Source organism: Typopeltis vanoorti, chromosome 24 (genome assembly GCF_054136105.1).
Source record: "Typopeltis vanoorti isolate ZY-2024b chromosome 24, IOZ_Tvanoo_1.0, whole genome shotgun sequence".
Lineage (NCBI taxonomy): Eukaryota > Metazoa > Arthropoda > Arachnida > Uropygi > Thelyphonidae > Typopeltis > Typopeltis vanoorti.
This window is the reverse complement of record NC_143572.1, coordinates 48,420,961-48,447,001: the sequence shown is the minus strand read 5'-3', so window position 1 is coordinate 48,447,001 and position 26,041 is coordinate 48,420,961. Positions and strand designations below refer to the sequence as shown.

Sequence of the window (26,041 nt, the reverse complement as noted above, 5' to 3'; positions counted from 1 at the left end):
AATCAGAAGCTATCTGGTGAATTTTTATGTAATTTTATGGCACATTATATAAAGTAACTTTTTTTTTTTTTTGGAATTTTTGCTGATTGTTTGATTTACATGGATTCGTGTAATGCCAATATTAATTATTTTTTTAAACAATTTTACTGTTGCTTTTTTTTTTTTTTTTAATGTTGCATGACTTAAGATGTTTTAACATTATTTAGAAGAATCTCACTTTTTTTTCCCCTTGTTTTGGTAACACTAATGATGTGTTCTCACCATGAGATTCATGAATGAAAGATAATCAGTCTTGTTAATTATTACACAGATGTCATCTCTTAAAGTAGTTATATTCAGAAAAAAACTTTGCTTTATCTGAAATTATAAACATCATGCAAACAGAGAATTTGAAGTACATTCATTTTTTTTTGCTGAATAATTTTGAACATGTGTATTTTATGAGTTTAATTTTGTTAACACCATGTTGAAAATATGTAACTCAGAAGAGAGTTGATATGGTAGATAAAGATAGCAGTTTATTAATTGATTAATGTGGTGAAAGGTTTGAAAGCACTTTTTATTTAATTATATGTTAACAAGACTACTTTTAAGTTTTGCATGACTTTTTTTTATGATTAATATTTGTTGACAGTAAAAATCTAATTGCAATGGTTAGTTTAGTGAAGACACTGTTTTTGAAATTGGTCATTAACACAGTGAAAAACAGTGTAGTTTAGAATGTTTTATGAACATTCTAAACTTTTATATTTTATATTTTGACCTCAGGATTAAGTGAGATAAAACTATGAAGCTATATTAAACCTGAAAAGTAGCAATAAAAAACAAAAATATGTAAAAGAAGAACCTTGCCTTTGCCCCCTTTAGTGCAGTAAGAATAATAAAGACAAGAAGGTTTCTTGTGAAACCTGTTTGTATAGACTGCTTTGAAAAGCTTTTAATAATGCAAAATTAAGTTTTATTGGATTTCTCTATTACTTTGAAAAGGAAGAAGGCAAGAACAGTGGATTGATAATTGGATAGTATAGTTTTATTTACTTGTTTACAGAGAGGCTGGGTATGAACTGATTTCAAAGCTCTTGGATCGATGCTACTGGGATATGTAAAATCACGCAATATAAACGGTTGATATGTTGTACAGTTTTACAGATTTTCATATTTCAGTTGTCAGAGCAAGTAGCAAAATGGCTCTCAAGTTAGATGATCTTTGGAATTTTTATTATTTTTTTCCTCTGGAAAAAGGCCAAGAGTAATATCATCAAATTCCTGATATGTATCCTTATTCCTGATGTACAAAAAAGATGTACATCCCTAAAGAGATGTACGTTAGTACAAACTTCCTACTGACAGTTTTCCTCTGTAATTAATCTGTTATCTCTCATGACTAATATTGTTAGAACATTTATTTCAGTCTTCTAAGGTGCTTAATCAATTCAACTAGATCTTAGTATTCCTGTCATTTTCCTGCCAGACTAACATCAAACAACTTTTTTTTTTTTTTACTAACCTTTCATTTTCGATTCTGTTTAAGTAACCATACCACCTGAGATTAACTCTTCTACGTATTCTCTAATGTTAACGACATCATGTTCCTTCTTGATATCTTCCTTTTTAATATGATTCTACTACTGATGACATCTACTCACTCCCTTATTTTTCTCAGAACTCTGGTACCAGTGTCATTTTTTATCAACTATTTTATTTCTAATAAGTTAAAATTGTTTGAATACACTCTTGTAGATGGCTGATTTAGCATTAAAAGTATTAACACCATCTGCATAAAGTGCTAGGATTAACACCTCCAGTTTTGATTTCATGTCTAATATCACTATCCTTCATAATGCAATCTATATAGGTAATGAATAAGAATAGAGATAATGTGCAGCCTTGTCTTACACCTGATTTTGTATCAAACCATCTTCCTCTTTCTCTCCATTTTGAAAACTTTTTCTCTTGATACTGTATCCTATATGTTTTCCAGATCTATAAAAATTATATGCAGACCCTTGGTATATTCCTATGATTTCTCAACTGTTTGTCTTAAAGTAAAAATCTGATCCTGGCAACCCAGCCCATGTTTGGCCTGAATCCAGCCTTCTCCTCTCTAAGTCTCCCTTCCACAGTTTTTTTTTTTTTAGTCTCTTCAAGTATGCTTGCATAAATCTTACTTGAAACACTCAGTAGGTAAATTTCCTTGTAATTCTCACATTCTGTTTTATTTCTCTTTTTCATGGATGGGTACTATGAAAGCTCTACTCTCCAATCATCTGGAATTGGACCTTCTGACCATGCCTTCTGAATTGCACTGTGCAGTCACTGTAAAACTTTTATATCTCCACATTTGAGCAGTTCTTGTTGAATATCATCTCCTCCAGTTGCCATTCCATATTTCAGGATTTTGATTGCATTTCTCTTGAATATTTCTGGTTCAAGAATCTAGAATATCTTTATTCTGAATTTTTATGTCACCTTTATCATCTCCCATTTCTTTTACAGTACTCTATCTATTTCGATTCAGTGTACTTCAGTGTCCCATTTACACACATAATTGTTACATTTTGAAAAGTTTTTCTCTTGGTACTGATAATTGGTGATGAGTCTTTGGACTCTATGGAGATGCTTGTTAACAATAATCATTTCTAAGAGTTTTCAATAACTTCCATAATGTTTTGCCACCTTCCTTGTATTTATATTCTAACCAAATTCTTCCCATTACTTTTGAAACTTTTTTTTCACTTGGTGAGAAAGCAGATTATACTTGCCAAGAAATTAATTCTTATTTAATTCTTTATCCAGGTGTGAGCAAACAAAATTTGCATGTGAAGTATCTTCACAACTAGGCTGCTTGTATATAGCAGCTGATGGATTCACATCAGATGCCTAATGTGAAGCTTTCGATGACTAGCTGTGATCCAGAGTATTATAATAATAAAGGGATGCACATTTTTGCTACTTGTGTATGAGAAATATATGAATTCTATGCTTATTCAACTTCGGTATCTTCCTGGGTTTGGCTCCCATTGATGACATATGTTTGTCTGAGAGATGCCCTGGGTGGGGGTGGGGGGGTGACCCTCCTGTTCTCTGGTTGAGCAGTAGACCTTTGTGCATTGCAGGCTTGATTGCTATCATGTAAAGCTGATGTTTGGTGTGTCTTGCTACTAAGTAGAGCTTGGGCTTGGCATGGTGGCTAAACCTCGATAAGGTTGAAACTGGTGTAAGTAGTGACGTCCCTTAACGCACCAATTAAAAATCAGAAAGCGGTAGTTTTTCCACCAATTTTCTTTGGGCGAGGGTGATTTGCTGGATCAAATTCATCATTATTTGAAAAATGTAGAAATTGTTTTATGGCCTTGAAGCATTTCCCGCTTTCATTTTCTGAACTAAATAACCAGTCTTGATCACTATACATGATAGGGTAATAAATATAATGTAAAAATTGTCTAGCGTGTATATTTGGTTGTATTTATATGTGAAACCAAAATTCACGGTCACACGTATTAACTCGGGTGCATGGAAAAAATTCAGTTTCTTGGACCCGAGTTAACTCGGTTGAGTGCATTAAGGGGTTAATTCTTAGCATTATGCACTTCTGAAAGGTCAAGTCATCAGCCTTTATACAAGTACCCTAGTTGTGAAGTTGCTTCACTTGCAGACTTTGTTTGCTCATGCTTGGATAAAGGATTAAACAAGAATATAATATCTTGACAAGTATAATTTGTTCCCATGACTTGTTTAGCTACTTTTACATATTGCTTCACTTAACATTTTTCTCAGTATTCTATCAAAGCACATGCTGACTTCTTTTCCATGACTATTGCTTTGTCTACCTCAGTCTGCCATAATTTTTCTATCCTTGTGGATAACTTCCACATTCCTCTCAAACTAAATCATTGTTTTCTTCAAAGTCTGCCATCGAATGTCTAAGATTTGGTTCTTGCTTTCAATCTTGTTAATTTTTTTCTTGAATAATATTCAAGTATATTTGTGTCTATAGGTCACTTCCAGAAGCTGCTTGGCATTGATTCTTTTTAAAACTTTCTTGCACACTTTTCATTATGATATTGCATTTCATGCTGCTCAGAACTAAATGGTGATCATTTTCTATTTCAAATCTCCTTGATATTCTTATGTCTAGCTTAAAGATATTTACTATCAATAAAAACATATTCATTGAGGCTTATTTCTTGTATGAATCTTTTGTTGGAATATAGTATTAGTAATCACTGTTCCATGTCCTGGACAGAAATCAAGCAGGTACTTATACTTACCACTATTATTAGCTTTGCTGTTTTCTCCAAATTTTCCTAAAACATTTCTTTGTCTGTTTCATTAGGATCATTTTTTCCCCCATCAGCTGCCTTCTCTGATGACTCAAAAATTCCCCCACTTCTTCCATAGTAGAACTAGAACCTTCTGTGTGCTATAGGCACAAATAAGGCTCATTATGTAAGGCTCCATTTTTATGTTTTCCCATATTACTACTTGGTATTATTGAAAGTTTTTCCACTTGGTTATACTATAAATTAAAGATGTCAAGAAATTATATTGTTGGTTTAATCCTTTATCCAAGTGTAAGCAAACGAAGTTTGCATGTGAAGTAACTTCACGACTGGGCAACTCATATATAGAAGCTAATGACTTCACATCACTTGCTTTAGTATCCCATAATGCAAAACGCATATCTTTACGGACATATATATGTTGACCAATCTGGATATCAGATTGGTCAACTGGATTCAGGATTGGCTGTCTGATAGGTATCAGAGAGTTGTGTATGATGGAGCAGTTTCAAGGAGGCAGAGGGTTACAAGTGGGTCCTACAGGGCTCAGTACTAGGACCTATATTGTTTAACCTTTATATCAAAGACATTGCTTGCCAGTTGATTGCAAGGGGATATTCAGTTGTTTGCGGATGATGCGAAGTTGGGAAGGATTATTAGTAATAGTGCAGATGTGGTAGCCCTGCAAGAGGATTTGAATAAGCTAGATAGATGGGCAAATGAATGGGGGTGTCAGTTTAATGCAGCAAAATGCAAGGTCTTGAGGTTTGGGAAACATAGATGGGATGCTGCATACTCTATAGGAGGAGTTATACTAGAGGAAGTAGGGGAGACAAGAGATCTGTGGTTGATGATTGATAGAAACCTGAAATTTAGGGGACATATTGCAAAGGTGGTGAAGGTAACACAGAGGATTGCTGCAATTATGAGAAGGACGCTGACTTGCAGAGATAAAAGGGTTATCATTCCGTTGTATAAGTCTCTGATCAGACCACACTTAGACTATTGTTCTCAGATTTGGTCCTCAGGATTTGAAGGGGATAAATTAACTGTGGAAAGGATACAAAGACGGATGACAAAGAAGGTTTCAGTACTGTACAAGGATAGTTATGAGGATCAGCTGAGGGAATGTGCACTGCAGAGTTTGGTGGATAGAAGGAGAGGTGATATGATTGAGACTTTTAAACTGTTGAGAGGTGGTTACAGGGTTGACACTGGGGAGTTCTTTCACTTGGTTGAACAGCGGGAAGGAGTGATGACAAGAGGCCATCCCTGGAAGTTACGAAAGGAAACTGTGAGCAAGAGAGTGAGGAGTAGTTTCTTTGCGTGGAGGGTGGTTGAACCGTGGAATGCATTGCCTGATGGAGTGGTGAGAGCAAGAACGGTCAGTGAGTTTAAGGAGTGGTATGATAGACTTTGTTTCTTAAGGGGGGACCTCCCCTCGATGAATCTTGACAGACTTTATGTTCTTAGGAAGGACCTCCCACGATGAGTCTTTTGACTCCATGGAGGCCTGAATAATAATAATATAATGCTATACATTATGGGAAGGGTCACTGCTCAGACTGGTTTCGGTTACTAAAGCAAGTGATGTGGAGTCATTAGCTTCTATATGAGTTGCTCAGTCATGAAGTTACTTCACTCACAAACTTTGTTTGCTTACACTTGGATAAAGGATTAAACCAAGAATCGAAATCAGTCTGAGTAGTGTCCCTTCTCATAATGCAGTGTTTCTCAAACTTTAGATATCCACATACCCCTTCTTAAATTTTCATTATTACCAAGTACCCCCTTATCAAATAATAAATAAATAAAGTATATTTCATTGTAAATGTCTATTTTATTTGAATTTATATGTTCATGTAAACAAAAAATATGATTTATTTTTAGTAGTACAAAATTTGGACTAAGTTCCTCTTCATTTCCCATCCATGAAACTCCACATTTCAAGTAATTCATATCATACTTATGAAGATTTTTCATCTTCTTCTTAGTTGGTTCTCTAGAGATGTCAGACGACACACCCTTATCAATTTCATTTGATCCAGATGCAATATCAACGTTTTCTTGTTGCTTACAGCTACTTGTATTTGCTAGATTGCTCTCTTTTGAGGGTTTTATAAATCCAATCTTTAAACAATGATCCATACTTAAGAATTTGAAAGCAAAAAAAAAATTACCATAAATTTATCTACTCAAATATAACTCGCACTTTTTTCCCAAAATTAAAGCTAAAAAATCGTGGTGTGAGATATACGGGGATTTTCGGAAACTAAAGTTTGCAGAAAAAAAACTGCAAATGGTGTGACTTACCAAGAAGCTCCTACTCGCTATCGCTGCTTTAGGCATCGAGAACAGTTTCTTTGTGTGCATCATCAAAGTCATCTACCCAAATAGCTTCATCTTCTTTCCCATTATTTCAAGCAAAAATTACCAGTAATTTACAAGACTTGAGATTGAGACTTCATAGAGCAGCTATGAAGAGGTGCATATGATTGGTGCAGTATTATCAAAAGATCGTGCAAACCAAAGACAAATTAGCATTTTAACAGTTGAGTTGAAATGCTAATTTTCTTCAACCGAATTCCATAATATCTGAAACACATTCACTATATATTTTTTAGTTTTAACACGTTCATAATGGGGTAGTGTCAGGCAAAACCATATGTTGCACCGACAACATATGGTTTTGGAGGGGAGATGTGATTCATTAGTTAGTGCCGTTTTTATCCCAGTTGTCTCTAATTGCACCATTTGTTGAGAAATATGATGATTCCATGCGTTAATGATGCACTGCCGCGTACCCCATGGGGTACAGGTACCACACTTTGAGAAACACTGCCATAATGCATAGCATTATACATGTCCTTAAGGATATGTGCTTTGCATAATGTGATACTAAGGCAAGTGATGTGAAGTGTACTTTGCAGTTTTTCTCATAAACTTCATTTCAGCTTTTATTAATCTTTGTCTTTTTTCCATACAATACAACTGGTAGAGCTAATGTATTGAAACGTAACTAATGTAACTTTTAGTCTGGTTTGTTTTTGAACTAGGTTAAATTTAAATATAGAGTTAATTACACCTGTTATTTTTAAATATTTTGCAATTTTTAGGTTTATATCTTTTTAATTTTCATATGTAATCATACATCCTAAGTAGTTTAATGAATTCACCTGTTCTAAAATCTTGTTATCTATTACTATTTTAGTTCTTACTGGATCGTGTCCTTTAAAGGCCATTGTTTTTGATTTTTCTGTTGATATTATCATTCCATAATCTTTGGCTATCTCCTTTAAATTTAAAATATCTTTCTGTAAGTTATCTTCAGAATTTGTAATTATTATTTGGTCATCAGCAAAAAGGAGAGTGTTTAAGTTCAAAGTTGGAGAAATTATATAATTTCTGTATATTTATTCCAAAAAATGTAAACATTTTTTTCAGTATTTGATTTATTTTGTTCATTTGCTGTCACATCATGACAAACATATAAAACAGGCCTGCACAACTTGGACCAGCTGACCAAGGGCCAGATCACTTCAGACCTTGAATCTCAGACTAGTCCACTGCAGGCTAAACTTGAGTAAATTTGTTAGTAGGTCTACAGTAAATACTAATTAATATTCATATTTAAATTTTTTAGAGTTACAATTAAAATTATAATCAAAATTATTTATAAACAGATATGGCTGCAAAATTTCTCAATAAAAACCACTTAAACATAAATACAAAGTTTACTAATAATTTCACTGAGAATATCAAACTTATTCTCAGTGAAATATCAGTGACTGAATGTCACAATGTGTCATATTGCATTTCTTTGTTGCCACTATTTTATCAAAGTTTGCTGTCATGTTTGAAGTGGCCATTCTTAATATGGCCTCTAAATTGATATCACTTAAAGATGAACGCTGTCTGGTTTTGTTCAAGTTCATGACCGAAAATGTTTGTTCACAAGTATATGTGCTCCCAAACATACAAAATACCTGGTAGGCAGTATCCAACAAACTTTTAAATTTATCCTGATTCAGAATAGAATAAAACTCTTGTAAAGCACTCTCTCTATGCTTGACCCAATAGTTTCCAGAACACTGGAGATCAATAACTTCCATCTGGAGTTCGACAGGTAGATTTCCTGCTTCGACAGAAAATGGATCCTCAATCACTTTTATGCGGACTTCATCTTTATTACTCAATGGCATTCTTTACCGAAACTCCTCACTTAGAAGTGATATTGCTTATATTTTCCACCCACCATTGAATGATATTCTGATGGAATATTCTGTCAACAAGTTAAGAATTGTGACATATCTCCTTAGCAAGTTGATTTGCAAACAAACTTAATTTCATTTTGAATGCCTTTATAAGAGACATTAGCTGAAAAACAAACTTATTATTTCCTTGAAGCTGTAAGTTAAGGTCATTCAAGTGACCGAAAATGTCACACAAAAAAAATAAATCTTGATTCCATTCTTCATCCATTATTTCTGGGAAATTTTCCATATCTTCTTGAGATTCCAAAAATTCAACTAGTTCATTTTTTTAGAGAGACAATGCGTGACAAAACTTTACTGCGACTCAACCAACGTACATCAGTGTGGTATGGTAGATCCCCGTACTCGGCATCATTTTCTTCTAGAAGCACCTGAAACATTCTGTGTTTCAAACCCTGAGCTCGAATATAGTTGACCAGAACAAATACTACTATAATCGTATGATCAAACTGCAAAACCTTTGAACATAACACCTGCTGATGAATTAGGCAGTGAAATTTTGTCAATGGTTTACCTGCATACTGTTCAATAAATGTTACCGCACCGAAATTTTTTCCACACATGGATGGGGCACCATCAGTGCAAACTGCTACTAAATTCTTGAAATTTAAGGATAGTTTTTCGGTTACACACATCTTTACATTTTTTTCTGCGATCTCCTTTCCTGTTGTTCTTCCTTTCATTGAACAGAAACCAGCAAGCTCCTCTGTCACCTCAAAATTCTTATTAACGCCTCTTACATATATTAAAAGCTGTGCAGTATCTTTCACGTCAGTACTTTCATCCATAGCAAGCAAATAATAGACAAATTCACTAGCCGATCTTTGCAGGTTATTTTTAAGAACCTCGGCAATATCAGCCATCCTGCACTGAACAGTCATACGGGACAAACTGATATTTTCAAAATTATTTTTCTTATAGGACACAATTCGGAAACAGCAATCATCAGAACATTTTTTTATCAACTCTCCCTCAGTAAATGATTTGCCAGCACAAACTATTTCTTGTAATATTTTTAAGCTTACCTTTGTGGCAACTTCATTTGCAAATGTCACTTTTTAAAGGCTTGTTGCCCACCGCTAAGGACTCTAAATAACTTTGCTGCTTTTATTTGCTTTTTACTTACATCCAACTTGCCAAGGTTAGGATGTTTCGATTTAAAATGACGTCTCAGATTGTACTCTTTTGGCACAGTGATAGATTCCCAGCAAACAATGCACACTATTTTGTCCTTAAACAACTTAAACAAATATTTGTTTTTCCAAGGTTAAATGCTCGATATTCCAAATCTATTTTACACTTTTTATTTAAGCTCATTGTGTCGAGATTGACAATATTAATTACAAAAAACTAATGATGAAAAATTCACAATAATGCAGGTTATGATAACAGTTATGTAATGTATTGCTCCAGCTACAACCAACCGCTACACTGCCAAAGCCGGTCAAGGCACGGCCAAATTTGTGTAATATGATTCGTTATCATTTGTAGACATCAAGTTGTTATCAAGTAGATGTAACTCTGAATTTCCCTACAGCGACACTAGCGCTAATAAAACCTCGAAGCGATTGTAATAATTTGTTATTAAATGTGACAGTGGGAATAACTCCAAGTGCAATTTATTGTCGAGTTGAAAGAAACATTATTGTGACATTAATTGCATAATGTAAACATGCATAGTCTTAGTAAAAATTTAATTCAAATCATCTAATTTCATATTCCCTCGTATGTTTAACTAATTTCAATCAGGCAGACAAGCCAAAATAAATAGCATTGCGGGCCATATGTTGTGCAGGCCTGATATAAAATATATTTTCATAAGGTTCTTAAAAGAACTGGGCGATGGACTGAGTCCTTGACTCTTTATCCCGTCATCTGAATGAAGATTATCTGTGTGGATGGGGTTGAGCTAAAAAGCTCTTAGTCATGGCTGGGTAACGGCAATAGCCGAGCCTCAGTTAAAACTTCATTGGCTATAGCATTGCCATTTGTTACCCTGGAAGTCCTAAAAAGGACTTTTCCGGTATTCGTGTATCATCTCATTTTCATAAGGTTGAAGTAATGTAGAATTATATATTTCTCATATACATATAGTGAAAAGGTGTATCACCTTATTATTAAACCAGTCTGGATCAGAGATAGGTATTAAAAAATTTTTCACTTGATTGGATTATAAATTAAAGATGCCAAAAAATTATATTCTTGGTTTAATCCTTTATCCAAGTATAAGCAAACATAGTTTGCATGTGAAGTATCCCATAATGCAAAGCATGCATTACCCTTGCCCTTTTGGATATGTATAATGCTATACATTGTGGGAAGGGCCACAATCCAAAACATTATTGAGGTTGTGTCCCTTCCCACAGTCTAAGCATTGTGGGAAGGGTAAACAAGAATATAACTTCTTGGAATCTTTAATTTATAGTCTAACCAAGTGAAAAATCCTTCACCACTTTAATTGCTTATAGTGATATATTACTGGTAAAATGTGTGATGTTTTTCATAATATCTCATAGACACACTGACATTAAGCACTTAATTTTTATTTGCTCCCACACTGATAGTTACATACAAATCATAAAAATTAGTCACAGGATTAAAAGCTTATCAATTGGCCTAGTCTTGGATTGGACACGACTATGATGTATTAAGCAACTGTGGTACTCCACTCAGGCTGACACTGAGCAGTGCAATATTTGTTGACTAGTTGACTGGCATGTAATTTTCAAGCTCTGTCCACATATAAGCTACCTTGGCCACTTTTGCAACATGCCCTCTGGAATTTAACTCATACTCCACCAGTATCTTCAAATCCTTAGTCTCAGTAATTTACTACAGTCTAGTTCTGTCAATATAGTATACAGCTGGCAATTTTCTTTTCATCCCAAATGCATAACTTGACACTTTTCTACAAGTGGCATCATTTATCTTTTGTCTATACTTTCAGCCTGTTTGAATCATTCTGCAAGCTCTCTGCATTTTCATGATGTATTTTTCTTACTTATTTATAGTAATTTTTCTGTACAAAACAGATGCAATCTATCCATTGAAATACCATTGAAATGCATTGAAGTTACATGGATATGAAGTTTAGAATGGTTGATATTTTTCATCCACTATGGATGGTTTGGTAGTTAAACCACATATAAAACTGGCAACTGTTATCCACTTTCTGAAGGACAAACTATGCCTTGTCACATTCAAGGATGTATAAATTACTGTATCCATGCAATTTGGTCTCCACTATTTACAATTGCTGTGGATATCTGCTTTGAAGAACATAAGAAATGTTTATGCTGTCATCATTATTATTTGTCAGAACTAGCAGATACCATGTTAGACACCTCTTCAAAAGGATGAAATATAAAAAAAGAATGGTGCTACATAGAAATCATTGCAAATCAGAATGATTGTCTGTGATGTCGGCATCAGCAGTTCAATACCCGCCTAGTTTCATCAATGGAGAATCATTCTTTTTACTTTTTTTTTTTTGTAGTTTTTAAAAAGATAAATCTGGTATCACTTGATGTTGCAGCCATTTTTGCTCCTTCATCTGCATATTCATTTGCCTTTAATCCCACATGAGATGGAATCCACTGAAAAATTATTTCAGAATCCTTATGTGGTTTGTTGTTTGATATGTCTCTAAGTATTTCTTGGTGGCAGTTCTTAATAGCTTGAAAGACTGCTAAGGAATCTGTGAAAAATATAAATTCCTTAGGGTTTTGTTTATCCAAATGCTGCAATGCTGTGTTAATGGCTCTTAATTCTGCATGATATGGGTTGCATCCTATACTGTTGGTTGTTGTTAGTTCTATGTTTTGAGAGCCATAGATGAGTATGCCACTCTCAGAATTGCCATTTGGATTTTTCTGTCAACACAATAGTTTGCCAAACCTCTTGTGTACATCCTTTTTACATTAATGCTGTATGTGGACAAGTGGCTATAGAGAGTGAAGATATACTTCTTGAACAGTTGGAGGTTGTGCTGTCATTGGGGAATTGAAACAGAGAAAAGAAGTTTGTTCATTGAGTTTAAAACTGGACAGTGAATGAGTGTTGACCAGCATCTGCTCATTTTGGTGATATTTGGTAATAATTTATAACTGTGTTGTTATGTTCCTTTGTCTTGAACAATATATATTATAGATCTGGCAGCCTTGTGTGTGTGTTGGAGGAGGTGGAGGTAGAATTAGCTGGAGACAAAAAAATACCACTGACAGAGATGTGATATACTAGAGGTCTTATTTTCTTTAATTCAAAATTTAAATGAAATCACTATTCAATCCTACAGTGGAGATTAATTATTGAGAAGGTAATAAATAAGATTTTTCAGTATGCACTTTCTGAACTGGAAGCAGTGAGTTCAGCTCATTAATAAAGTATAGTTTTAACTTTGAGTAGGGAAGGGAGTCATTTAACCTTAGGGCATTTTGCCAATTTGTACATGTTTACATTCTTTAATTTGAAATTGAAAGTACAGAAATTATCATTTTATTTTACAGATCATTAGAAAACAAAATATTTTATACTCATTAATTTTTATATTTTATTTTATTTTTCACTTAGTTTTTTAATATTTGTTTCTGTTTACCTTTTTCAGTTGACAGTAAAAACCCTTTAATTATTTGTGATAATTAACACTGTGAGTGGCTGTAATTTATAAATAATTCATACTTCAAATAAGGAAAATATAGTTTTTACTAGCATATTTTGCATTTTGAACCTAAATCCTTTCACTTTCTGCCTACAGAATTTAAATAGTTCAAATTCAATTTAGTTTGACAGAATGAAAAAAAAAAAAAATTCTTGCCTTCATTCTGATATACAAAAAAAAAAAGAATGCTGCTGCTAAGTAAGCTAAAGGAGCATTCATTGAGGATTGCACTGCCATTCAGAAAGGTATTATTTACTTAGTTTCCTGTGACCCTGAAAAAAATGGGAGACCTGCCAGGGGGCATGAGTAGTGTCTCCAGGATATCCAATCTAAACAAGGAAATTCAAGCATGATACACAAAGGAAGGTAAAAAAAAAGAAAGGAAAAAAAAAAGAGTAACTGATGAAACTACTTTATTTATTCATTTTATAAATAGAAAAATAAATATTGCCATTGAAAACATACATGAATTAGGGGGAAAAAATAAAAGAAAGAAAGGAAAAAGAGGTGCATAATGTGTTAAAAAAAAAAGAAAGAATGGAATCAGTGTTTTGAATGCATTGGTAGTCTTGGTGACCTGTAAATATAATGAGCTTATTTCATTCAAAAAGGAAAAAAAAATTATTGCTGATTACTACCCTTAATCTTCTGCATGTTATGCTACATTCTGTTATCTGAGCAGATGTTTGTTAGATATTATAAAACAATAGGGATGAAAAAAAAGTAATGTCACAAATATAGTGAATGAAACCATCACTGATTATGTAATAGAACAAAGTGTACAAAAAACAGATAATGCCAGTTTTCAGTAGTGAGGAGCAATTCATTTTTTTAAAAATAAGAATACAAAAAAAAAAAAAAGAACAATAATGGTGGTTACTAAGTTAAATTTGTATTATCAAAATCAAATTTCTTTGTTCAATGAAATAATGGTATTAACAATAATGCCATTTATTAAATGGAAAAGGTATAACATTTTAGAAACTAATTCAATTTGTTAAGATAATTTTTTATTAACTAGAATTTTATTATTTTTATGAATCTCCTCAAAGGAGTCCAAGGGATCATCGAGGGGGGGGGTCTACTTAGACGTTCATAGGCCAGTTATCATTTTGGTTATTTGCCACTGAATCTTTTCAACTGTCTCTCCATTTCCTTGGAATCCAGGTGATCACATCTGTGCACAGTAAATCCAGATGTGGCCTTATCAAATACTTGCAAAGTGAGAACTTCTTTATTCCTACAAGTTAGTGGTTTCTTCATCAGTGTTATTATCTGATGGAATGATCACGCTATCTTAGCAATGTGACTCCTGAACTTTAACTCACTGTCTGCACTATCCCCATGGTTGTAGCTTTATTGACTGCTTCCACAAATTCCCATTCTTACAATGTTCTGTGTTCAAAATGTATAAACCATACACTTGGCAATGATGAACTGATAGTCATTGTCATTTTCCCACATAACCAGTCTTTGAATTAGTCTGCAGGGGATTATGTATTAACTACATTCTTACACTCTCTAACTTGGCATCATCTCAACAAATAACTGGATATCAACTCAAGACTTCTCTCTCTCTATATATATATATATTATGCACCTGATGAAGAAGGCTTCATCAGGTGCATAACATGAAAAGAGAAACAAAAACTGTACTTTACAAGAGAACAACAACGATAGATTAAGCTTCAGATGTCTTGCTGGCATCTAAAGGCATTCTGGATGCCATGGTGTCGTTGAGCATGTTCATGCAGCCATGATCTCGCATATGCAAAATTGGATAGCTGAAGAGTAACATTTGAAGAGGTTATAGCTTGGGTTAGTATAAGGTGAACTGGATTGAGGACAGTTTCTGTCAGTTCAATAATTCTTCTCTCAAGCTCATCATAGCATCTCGAAATGTTTTCTGATTTGTTCCAGATCACTGGGTGAGTGATAGAATCTTCATCATCAGGGTTAGCAGAATTAAGAACATGATTAAAATAGAGCGGTGGCTCTAGTTCTGCCATGTGATGTTTCTCACATGTTCCTCCATGTGAAGTTCAAGGATTTCTCCATGTGATTGAAATAGGGCACATTGCAGTTACACCAAAGACAGTAAACTACTGGATGCTTTAAGCTGCCATGTTTAGGTTTAGCTGTATCAAGAAGTTTTTTCCCCTGACCAAACTCTGTTCCTTACTTGGATTCATGAGCCCTCCATGATATAACCACAAGAAAGAACATACTAGTAGCAGAGTTATGAAGGTAACTTATATTCTTATATCCTCATATGTTCTTTCTTTCTTGTGGTGTGGTTATATCAGTTACTTTAATATCATTTTTGTTCTAGGTGTTTGTCAGAACTTTCCAGATCCCCCTCGTATGAATCTATAGTTTTCTGTATGTTATATTCATGTTTCTGTTAATTTATGCAGAGGGTCTTGTGATATTTGCTAAGATGCAGATTATACTGTGTAATTCTGTTCAATGTGTGTACATCCCTTCATTGTAAAATTTGTATGTGTGTCAATCCCATTCACAAAAAAAGATTGCATACCCAGCATGTTAGTATCATGTTTGAGGCAGGAATTATGATAATAATAATAATAATAAATCAGATTTTTATTATTATTATTATTTATTTTAAGAACTACAAAATAAGAAAAATACTGTATTAAACTTTAAGCTAAACTATAAAATTGTCATTTCATTTTTTACTTTATTATAATTATTATATAGTATATTTTGATTTAGATATTACTTGAATATAAGTTAGGATAATAATCTTCAGTTTGTATCCATTTTTAATTTTTGAAAATCAGGTAATGTTTAGTAAACAAATTAGTCATGTGTCTAAAATAATTAGATTAATTCATTTTAACTGGTGTTGTTTCTCTTAGTAATGGCATGTGAACATTATGATATAATCTCTTAAATGTTAGTACAATAGTCTGTTTTTTGACATTTCACTTGATTTTTATTTATTTATATATATAATTTTCCTTCTTGTATATTCTTATCTTTACACATTGAAGCAGTCATTTGCTTTCTTTTTAGGGGAAGCCAAAAACTTACCACCTCGCAGTCATGGATCTGTTGGCTTGAGAGATACATACTGTGCCATTAGTCTGGACCAAGAAGAAATTTTTCGTACAAGTACTGTAGAAAAAACTCTTAGGTATTGTAGATTTTAAACAATGCCATCAAATTCTTTAATTTTTACAACTTGTTTTATAAACCCTTAGATGATTTGTATTATTATTGGCCTTTTTACTAAGAGACTTTCCATCTGTGGTGGCAGAAGCATGAACTCCACATATTACTCTAATTTTTACTTAATCCATTATTTTTGTGGTTCATTACTATCATATGGTTTCAGGTACGTTTTATGTTAGGAGAAACAGTGTACCTAGAAGGGAACCAATTACACAATTATAGCCAGAGACTACTAAACTTAGTACTAGCAGTGGGATATGAACAGCAGTGAATCATATACAGATATTCACATAGCATCCACCCATTCATTATCAATTTAGTATTTGGCTTATACCTCAAACCAAGCATCTTTAGCAGCTGGTAGTTGTTAACTCATCAACCTGTGATCAGTCTCGGAGATAACTCATTTGGAAATTCTGACTGAATCTTAAGATTTAATGAGTGGTCAGGTGTCCATTTGATTTACTGTAAGAAATTGCTGTTGTGGCAAAACTGACACACTAGGCTCAGTATCCCATTTATAAGTTGGTGTTTAAGTGTTTGCATTTCTTTGGTTTTTATCATTTCTTTTATTTCATTATTTTATTGTATATTGGTTATAAATATCATTACTACATAGTTTTTAACACCAGTGTTCTTCTGTAGCTTTTAGTTAGCATATGATGATACAATGGCAGTTGGTTCCATTTTACAGGGAAGCACGGCACCATCTCAATCCTCTAAAATTTTTATCCGGGCTCGTGACTGGCATAGCTGACGAATCAGGCCTATGTTCTTCTGTATATTTATATATATATATCATCGTCATCATCATGCGTATCAAGGATTTAGGCCTAGCATGGCCTGTTCCGGCCTTAGAAGTCATCGTTGAATCGTTTAAGAGGACGTCCTGGTTTTCTTTTTCCTAATGGTTTGTACTTTAAGGCTTGTTTTGGTAATCTTTCTGTTTTCATTCTTTGAACGTGTTCCATCCATTTATGTTTATATTTTTTAATTTTTTCTATTACTGGTTCTTGGTTTAGTTCTTTCATAATTTCTTCATTTCTTTTGTGATCAAATAGTGTATACTTTGCAGTTTTTCTCATAAACTTCATTTCTGCTGCTGTTAATCTTTGTTTGTCTTTTTGTTTTATTGTCCAGATTTCGCTTCCATACATTAAGACTGGTAGGGCTAATGTATTGTATACTTTTAGCCTGGTTTGTTTTTGAACTAGGTTTGGTTTAAATATAGAGTTAATTACATCTGTTATTTTTAAATATTTTGCAATTTTTACGTTTATATCTTTTTCATTTTCATAAGTGATCGTACATCCTAGGTAGTTAAATGAATTCACCTGTTCTAAGATCTTGTTATCTATTACTATTTTAGTTCTTGCTGGATCTTGTCCTTTAAAGGCCATAGTTTTTGATTTTTCTGTTGATATTATCATACCATAATCTTTGGATATCTCATTTAGATTTAAAATAGCTTTCTGTAAGTTATCTTCAGAATTTGTAATCATTATTTGGTCGTCGGCAAAGAGGAAAGTGTTTAAGTTAACTGTAGGAGAAATTTAATTTAATTTAATTCCTTGATGTAAATTTTTACTCCATTTATTATTATTTCATTTAAGTAGATATTAAAAAGAGTTGCTGAGAGGGGACATCCCTATCAGACCCCTTGGTTTATCTCTCTTGTATATGATAGCTCGTGATTTAATCTTATTTGTATTTGATTATTTTCATATATACTTGTGATAGCTTTTAGGATATTATTTGGTATTTGTCTTTCTTTTAATATGTTTCTTTTAACTTTATCAAATGCTTTTTCAAAGTCAATAAATGCAATATGTGTTTCTTAATTATATTCTCTTCTTTTCTCTATTATTAATTTTAGGCAAAAGGCTGGGTCTATACATCCTTTTCTAAAACCATTCTGTACTTCTAGAATAAAGTTTTCGGAATATTCCATTAGTTTGTTATTTAAGATTCTGCTATATATTTTGTAACAGGAAGAATTTAATATACTGATACCTCTATAGTTTTTAGGGTCATCTCTATTACCTTTCTTAAAGATAGGAATCACAATTGCTTTTTTCCATTCTATTGGGGGGATACCAGTTGAGTAAATTTTATTTAAAAATAATAAGAGTCTTTCTTTGAATCTTGTTCCTGCGTATTTATATAGTTCTGAACCTAGCTTATCTTCTCCAGGTGATTTTCTGTTTCTTGTTTCTTTCAGGCTGATTTCTAATTCTTCTTCAGTTATTTCCTTTTAATTTTCGTTAATTGTTTGCCAGTTGTCTTTTTAAAATATTTGTCTGTCCACAGTTCTGTGTAGTAATTTAGAAATTCTTCTAATTTCAATTCAGTGTTTAATTTTATGTTTTCTTTGGTATCTGCATTTAAGTGTTTCAAAATCTTAGTGTACACACACACACACACACACACACACACACACACACTGTGTATGTGTATGTATGTACATATATATATCAGTGGCATCGTGTGATCATTTCAGTTGGGTGTGCTGTCATGTTTTCCCTGGGGGGGGGGGGAGCTTTAAGACAAATAATTACATCAATAAACGTCTTAGCTTTTTTTATGTATTTATTTGTCGATGTAAACTATAAATACATTATTTTCATTTTGCATTGATTTTAATGATCTTTAATTATTGGGGGGGGGAAGGTATTCAGAATTAATAGTTTTTAGCACAATTTCATATATTAAAAAATTGACTGGCATATTTTATTAAAAATCAACTAATTAATTAATCCTAAATTAAATTATTTCAGTTTAAAAGCAAAAAAAAAATCATATCACAAGTAAAATAATATTAAATTACATACACTTATTATAAAAAAAACATTTTTTAAAGTACCTTTTAAAAATATTTTTTTTTTGTTTAAATTTGTTTCACTATAAATTTACAATTCACACTTCACTCTGTAACTTACTAGACAAAGGGCAAACTAATTACTGTTCACAAATCAGAAGAAGATGAACCAAAAACAGGAACAAGTGTTTTATTACTGCAATAAAACACATGTTCTATGGCTATCCCACAACAGACTAACCCATAATAAAATTTTAAGACAGACAAAGCGTTCCCAGGTTCGAGGGCATAAGATTACATATCTCAATCAATTTTATGATTATAATTTGTCATCATCATATTCCTGCCATGTACCCTCAAGGGGGGGTATAGGATATGACAGTACTACATGAAAAAATTACATCATTACTAACTTCCTATCTACAATTTTCCTCCAAATCAGTCTGTTATTTGTCAAGACTCCAACATTATCAGAACTTATATTTCTATCGTCTAAGGCACTTTGTACCGTATCAATCCACCTATATCTTGGTCTTCCTCTGGGTCGTTTTCCTGCAAACCTGGCAGAGAACACTTGTTTTGCTAATCTTTCCTCTCCCATTCTATTTAAGTGACCATACCACCTGAGATTATCTCTGCTAACACATTCCTGGATGCTGACAATGTCAAGTTCTTTCCTAATATCCTCATTTTTAATATGATATTGCCATTGATGCCATCTGTTCACGCCTCTAATCTTTCTCAGGACTCTCATATCTGCGGTCTCTAGTCTTTGGTCAAGTGTTTTATTTCTGACCCAGCTCTCAGATCCATAAGTTAAAACTGGTTTGAACACTGTCTTGTATACAGCTAATTTAGTGTTCCAACTAATTTCTCTCTTATTCCATATGAATTTATTCAATTGACTTCCCACCATACCAGCTTTGCTGATTCCATTGTCTATTTCTTTATTTAATTTACCATCTTCAGTAAAAATCGTGCCTAAGTAGCTGAAATGTTTTACTTGTTCCACAGGTTCTCCATTCACAACACAGTTGACATTTTCAATGATTCAGCCTATTTTCATTGTGTTTGTCTTTTTATTGCTGACCTTCATACCATATCTATTACAACAGCTATTCAATTTAGTCAGAGAATCTTGCAGACATGTAGCGGATTTATTTAGAAGTATAACATCATCAGCATAAAGCAAAGAGCTGACATTAACCTCTCCAATTTTGATATCAGGTTTAATACCACTTTCCTTCATAATGTGATCCATATTGATAATGAATAATAGAGGGGATAATGTACATCCTTGTCTCACACCAGATTTAACATTAAACCATCTTCCTGTAGTTCCTTCAATTCTAACTGCTGACTTACAACTCAAATAAAGACTAAGTATTGCTTGATATAATGCCCCATTGACACCAGCGTATTGAATAGCTTCTCTCTTGGCACCGTGTCATATGCCTTTTCCAAATCGACAAAACTTAAATACAGATCTTTGTTATATTCCCATGCTTTCTCGACTATTTGTCGTAAAGTGAAGATCTGATCCTGACAGCCTCTATTTGGCCTAAATCCAGCTTGTTCTTCACCAAGCTTTTCTTCCACAATTCTTCTCAACCGTTTCTCAAGTATACTTGCATAGATCTTGCCAGGAACACTCAGTAGGGAAATACCTCTGTAATTCTCACATTCAGTTTTATTTCCCTTTTTATATATGGGTACTATGAGAGCTCTACTCCAATCATCGGGAATTTGTCCCTCTGTCCAGGCTTTCTGAACTATGCAATGCAGCCACTTTAAGACTTTTATACCACCATACCTTCAGCATTTCTGGTCGAATATCATCTACTCCTGCTGCCTTTCCACATTTCAAGCCTTTGATGGCTTTTTCTACTTCAAGTATGGATATGTATTCCTGACTGCATGCCTGGTTAGTGTTTTTTATCACTATGCTGTCATCACTGCTTGTTTCATTTAGCAGTTTTTCAAAGTAATTATTCCATACTTCAAGGATATCTTTTTCTCCTGTTTTCATGTCACCTTTATCATCTCTAAGTGCTTTTACAGCACTCTTTCCTCCATTCCTAAGCTTCTTCAACAACCTCCAGAATATTTTGCCACCTTCTTGATATTTATTTTCTATATTCTTGCCAAAGTCCTCCCATGACTTTTGTTTAGCTAGTTTTACTCACTGTTTAGCTTTCTTACATTTGTCTCTGTATTCTGTAAGAGTAAAAGCTGACTTATCTGCCAGGAACTTTTGATATGCTTTCTTCTTTTCCTTCACTGCCTCTTTAACTTCCTGTGTCCACCAGGGAGTTCTGATTTTTCTATCCTTGCAGACAACCTCACCACATGCCTCTCTGGTAGAATCAATCAGTGTTTTCTTCAGACTTTGCCACTGAATCTCCAAGGTTTGATTCCTGTTCACAAACTCTTTCATTTTCTTTTCAATAATCTTTCTGTATTTTAGTCTACAGTTCACATCTGAGAGCTGCTCAACTTTTATTCGCTTTAAAACTTTCTTCCATGTTATTCTTTTCAATATGAAATTCAATTTTATCCTGCTCAAGACTAAATAGTGATCACTTCCAATTTCAAATCCTCTGTACACTCTGGTGTCCTGCACCAGGGAGAAAACATCACTATCAACAATAACATAGTCAATGAGACTTTTCTTATTCCTAGCCTCTTCTCTCCATGTGAATTTGTGCACATTTTTATGTTGGAACATGGTGTTAGTAATAACCAGTCCATGTCCTGAGCAGAAATCCAACAGATATTTGCCATTATTATTAGCTTTGCTCTTTTCTCCAAATTTTCCCAAAATATTTTTGTATGTCTCACAATCATTTCCTACTCTGCTATTTAGATCCCCAACAAGGACCAACTTTTCCTTTTTTCATTGTGTCAGTTGCTTTTTCTAAAGCCTCAAAAAATTCCTCCACTTCTACCTTAGTAGAACCTTCTGTGGGACCATAGGCACAAATAAGTCTCATTGTCCAGTTCCCCATTCTCATATTTGCCCACATTACTCTACTTGAGACTGAGTGCCATTCAAGAAGATTAGCCTCGTATTTTGTGTTGAATACTATGGCTACTCCTTCTTTTCCTTGATTGTCATTGCCTGAATATATAACATTTTGTATTTATTGCTCAGAACGATCTCACCAGTTTTGGTCTTTTTTGTTTCAGTCACCCCTATTATGTCGATCTGGTACTTATCTAATTCCTCAGCTAGCTCCATTTCTTTGCCATTCAGGCTTCTTACATTGATAGTACCGATCTTTAACTCTGGTGATGTTGAGTTGGGGTTTGTTTTCAGATTTGTTCCAGTAGCTGACTTTTCGCTGTTCGCCCTGGTTCCCTGGCGAAAACAACGGGGCCTTGTTTAACCGGGTGACGCCCCAGCTGGCATGAAATTTTGTCATGTTGTACCATCATTTTTTATTTTGGTTTAACCAATAAGAATACAATTTGGTCGGCTAAATCCCAAATTGCCAGCCCATCCTCGTTCGTTCACTATCCACAGTATTCAAGTAGATACCCAACAGGGTGCACCACGAGAAAGTGAGGATTGGACATTAGGTCAGAAGCCTTGGTCGGTTCTCCGCATTCCTTTAAAGGCTATGTGGAGGTCTCCTCACAGTTATACAGCTTTGACCCTTAAGCACCTCGATTATAATTTGTGGATTTTTTTAATCGATCCCGGGGAGGAAGTGCTCCCCCCCCCCCCCCCCCCCCCGGGATCGATTAAAATTTCTTTTCAACCTTCTATAGTCTTCTGAACCATGCAATGCAACTACTGTAAAACTTATACTGGTAGTTCTCTATAGCAAATTATAACAGACATTATGAAACCACAACACCATTATGAAAAACTCACTTATGCTATAGGCACAGTAGACTGTTTGCTATAGTGAATTCTCAAAAAAATCCACTATATCAAACAGTCTACTATAACAAACTATTCTAGGGGGTCCTCCGAGATCTCCATAGAGTTGATTGTACTTAGTATTAGAGACTTTCTGTTGAATGTCTTGTTGGAGCTAGAAGAAGAAACAAGCCCATGGGAGATGGCTAGATCAAATTCCTGCTCGTAATATACTAAGGTTGGAGTATGCATTTAGAATGATAAAAGACAGAGACAGATTTTTCGTAATTATTATTATTATATGACCCCTCCAGGGAGTCCAAAGACTTATCGAGGGAGGGCACCTACTCTACATCTCTGTCTCCACCACTCAATCCACCACCTACAATGAACCGGAATTACCATCATCGTCAACACCAACGCCATCTACCGCCCACCAGCACCACTAGTATTTCACTGACAATCACAAACATCCATGCCCATGGTGGGATTCAAACCTGCAGCTTTTTGGCTAGAGAACAGATATGCTAACCACTCAGCCAACCAGGCCGACCAGATGGAGAAGACTAACACATTGTGTCACAAGTTTTCAGCCATGAGACAATTGACTAAGAAGATCAAATGCCACTCAGTATACCTGGCTTTCTACATTTCAAGTTTTGAATGACTTTTTTCTACCTCAAGTATCACCGTGTACTCCTGATTATGTTCTTTAATATTTTCTACTGCTATTCTATCGCTGCTTTCCTCATGTAATTTTTCTATTCTGGACATCCAGAACATCCTTACGTCAGTTATGTTCTTTAACATGTTGATACTGCCTGCTGGAACGTGCTGTACCATATATATATATATATATATATATTGCTGCCACGTTGGGCAGGCATCATTGCACAAGGTTTATGTGGCATATTGATTGCAACTTTTTGGTGAAATTATATTTTAACATTAGCATTTCTGAAGTGTCTTGACAATATAGGAAATCTCGAATGAAAACATACACGAATTGGGGGGGGGGGGGGGAAGAGGTGGATATGTGTAAAAAAAAAAAAGATGGAATCAGTGTTTTGAGCTGATTTCAAGTTTATTTGTTTACATAAATCATTTGCTTTCTACGCCCAGTGGCTGCATTATAAACAGGTATTATCACATATTTTCTGCAGCTGAAATTCTGAAACATGACGTTACGACAAATGTATTTACTTTTGTAATCACACTACAATAAAACTGTTTCTTGCATGCATGTAGTATAGCATTTGTGGGATGGGACGTGTTTTTCATTATGAGGGGTGTTTCCAGTTGTTTATAAGTACACTAATCATTGTTGAATGTAGTACATAGGCTATAAATGTCTCTCTACTGTATTTGGTGATGCAATTAAATTAGTGTTTTTTGCTTCTGCAGTATAATGCTTATTGAGGTTTTATTTATTTATTTTTTTCATGATATAGGAACATTTTGATTCATCTTCAAAAAGAACATATGTAGTAAGTAAATTCATATATTCCGGAATAAAAATTAATTGTATGTAATATAAGAAGTGAACTGTGTTCTTGATCTCTATCAGAAGACTGTCATATCACATGCAAGATATCTATGATTGATAAATAAAAGAACCACTGACAAAAAGAAATATGTATGGATGTAGGATTTGCCAAAGGGTGGGAAATTCTGATGATGATGATCTGAAATTATTTATGTATATATTGTATACTCATCTTCAGTGAATAAAAGAAAAATTCTTAGGGAAAAAAAAAAAAAAAAAAAGAAGGATATATAAATAAAACATTGAAATAAGTACACATAACCAGCACAATAAACTATACAAAATGATTTGCTGTTCCATCAACACACAATGTATTCCTGCCACGCCTAGATGAATCACCTGATCAACATTATTAGTTCATTGGATTAGCCCCTCCCTGTAGTTATTTACTGAGCTGCCAATGTACACAACTGCCATTTATTATTGGTTAGTTATTTATATTTTTTTTACAAACAAATCTCTTTCCATCTCGTCAAGTTTTTTTATGCCCGTCATTAATGTAGACATTTTGTCTAGAGTTTATAGGATCATGTTATATGCTTCATCCCAGCAACTTGTAGGAGACATACACATTATATCATAAAAGTAAATTATTAAGAATTCACAAATGTAAATTATTAAGAATTATTAATAATTGATAATCAACATAATGTGAATAATGTTGATTCACTTACTTAAACCTTTTAGTAATTAAAGATGTAACCCCCCCCCAATCCAAAAAAAAAAAAAAAACAGATTTGGTTACAGTCAAAAGACCCTGTCACAATATATAGCATCTCTGCAGATACACAAAGAGGAATTTGCATTCAGGGCAAAGTGTATTCTCTCAACCCACCAGATACTGAAGGTGGCAGTGGGAGTTTTTTTTCAAACACTCCCAGCATGAGCATGTTAAAAGTCAATCAGTCTGCTGCTGAACAAATATCACTCCTAGTTTTTTTTCATTCTACTCTCCTTTCAGCCTTTGTCATCCATCTCAATCATCACAATATCTTCTTTGGTCTTATCTTCTGATTAACGACATCATAGGTCTCCATTCTGTTAATAATTTAGGTAGTCTTGCTTTGATATATCCATTTCAAATGTATAATGTATTGAACATATTCATATATGCCTCTTATTAAATGAGAGTATATCTTGTCTCTAAACTTCACACTTTGACATTCTTCTCTGTTTGTGATCCATATATTTAATTAAATACCAGTTTCATGTCAGTTTTTATATTACTTTTATGAACTTTGATCCCTCCCTCTCTTCTTCTTTTTTTTTTTTTTTTATGCTCATTCCACTCACAAAGATTTGCTAGGCTTTAATACATTTTCAAACCATAAATGGTTCAAGGTTGTATAATCCACAAATCCTGCCAAATCCTTTCTACCAAACATGGTACAAAGTCT

The 26,041-nt window shown here is 33.8% G+C and overlaps 1 protein-coding gene across 1 annotated transcript in view; it reads left to right on the top strand.

Moving 5' to 3' along the window:
* RasGAP1 (Ras GTPase activating protein 1) overlaps nucleotides 1–26,041 on the top strand; it is a 210,612-nt gene that overhangs the window by 1,756 nt on the left and 182,815 nt on the right. Inside the window, exon 2 of the mRNA XM_090414179.1 lies at nucleotides 16,254–16,374. Within this exon, the coding sequence (XP_090270305.1) occupies nucleotides 16,254–16,374 (121 nt within the window). The remainder of the gene's footprint in view (nucleotides 1–16,253; nucleotides 16,375–26,041) is intronic.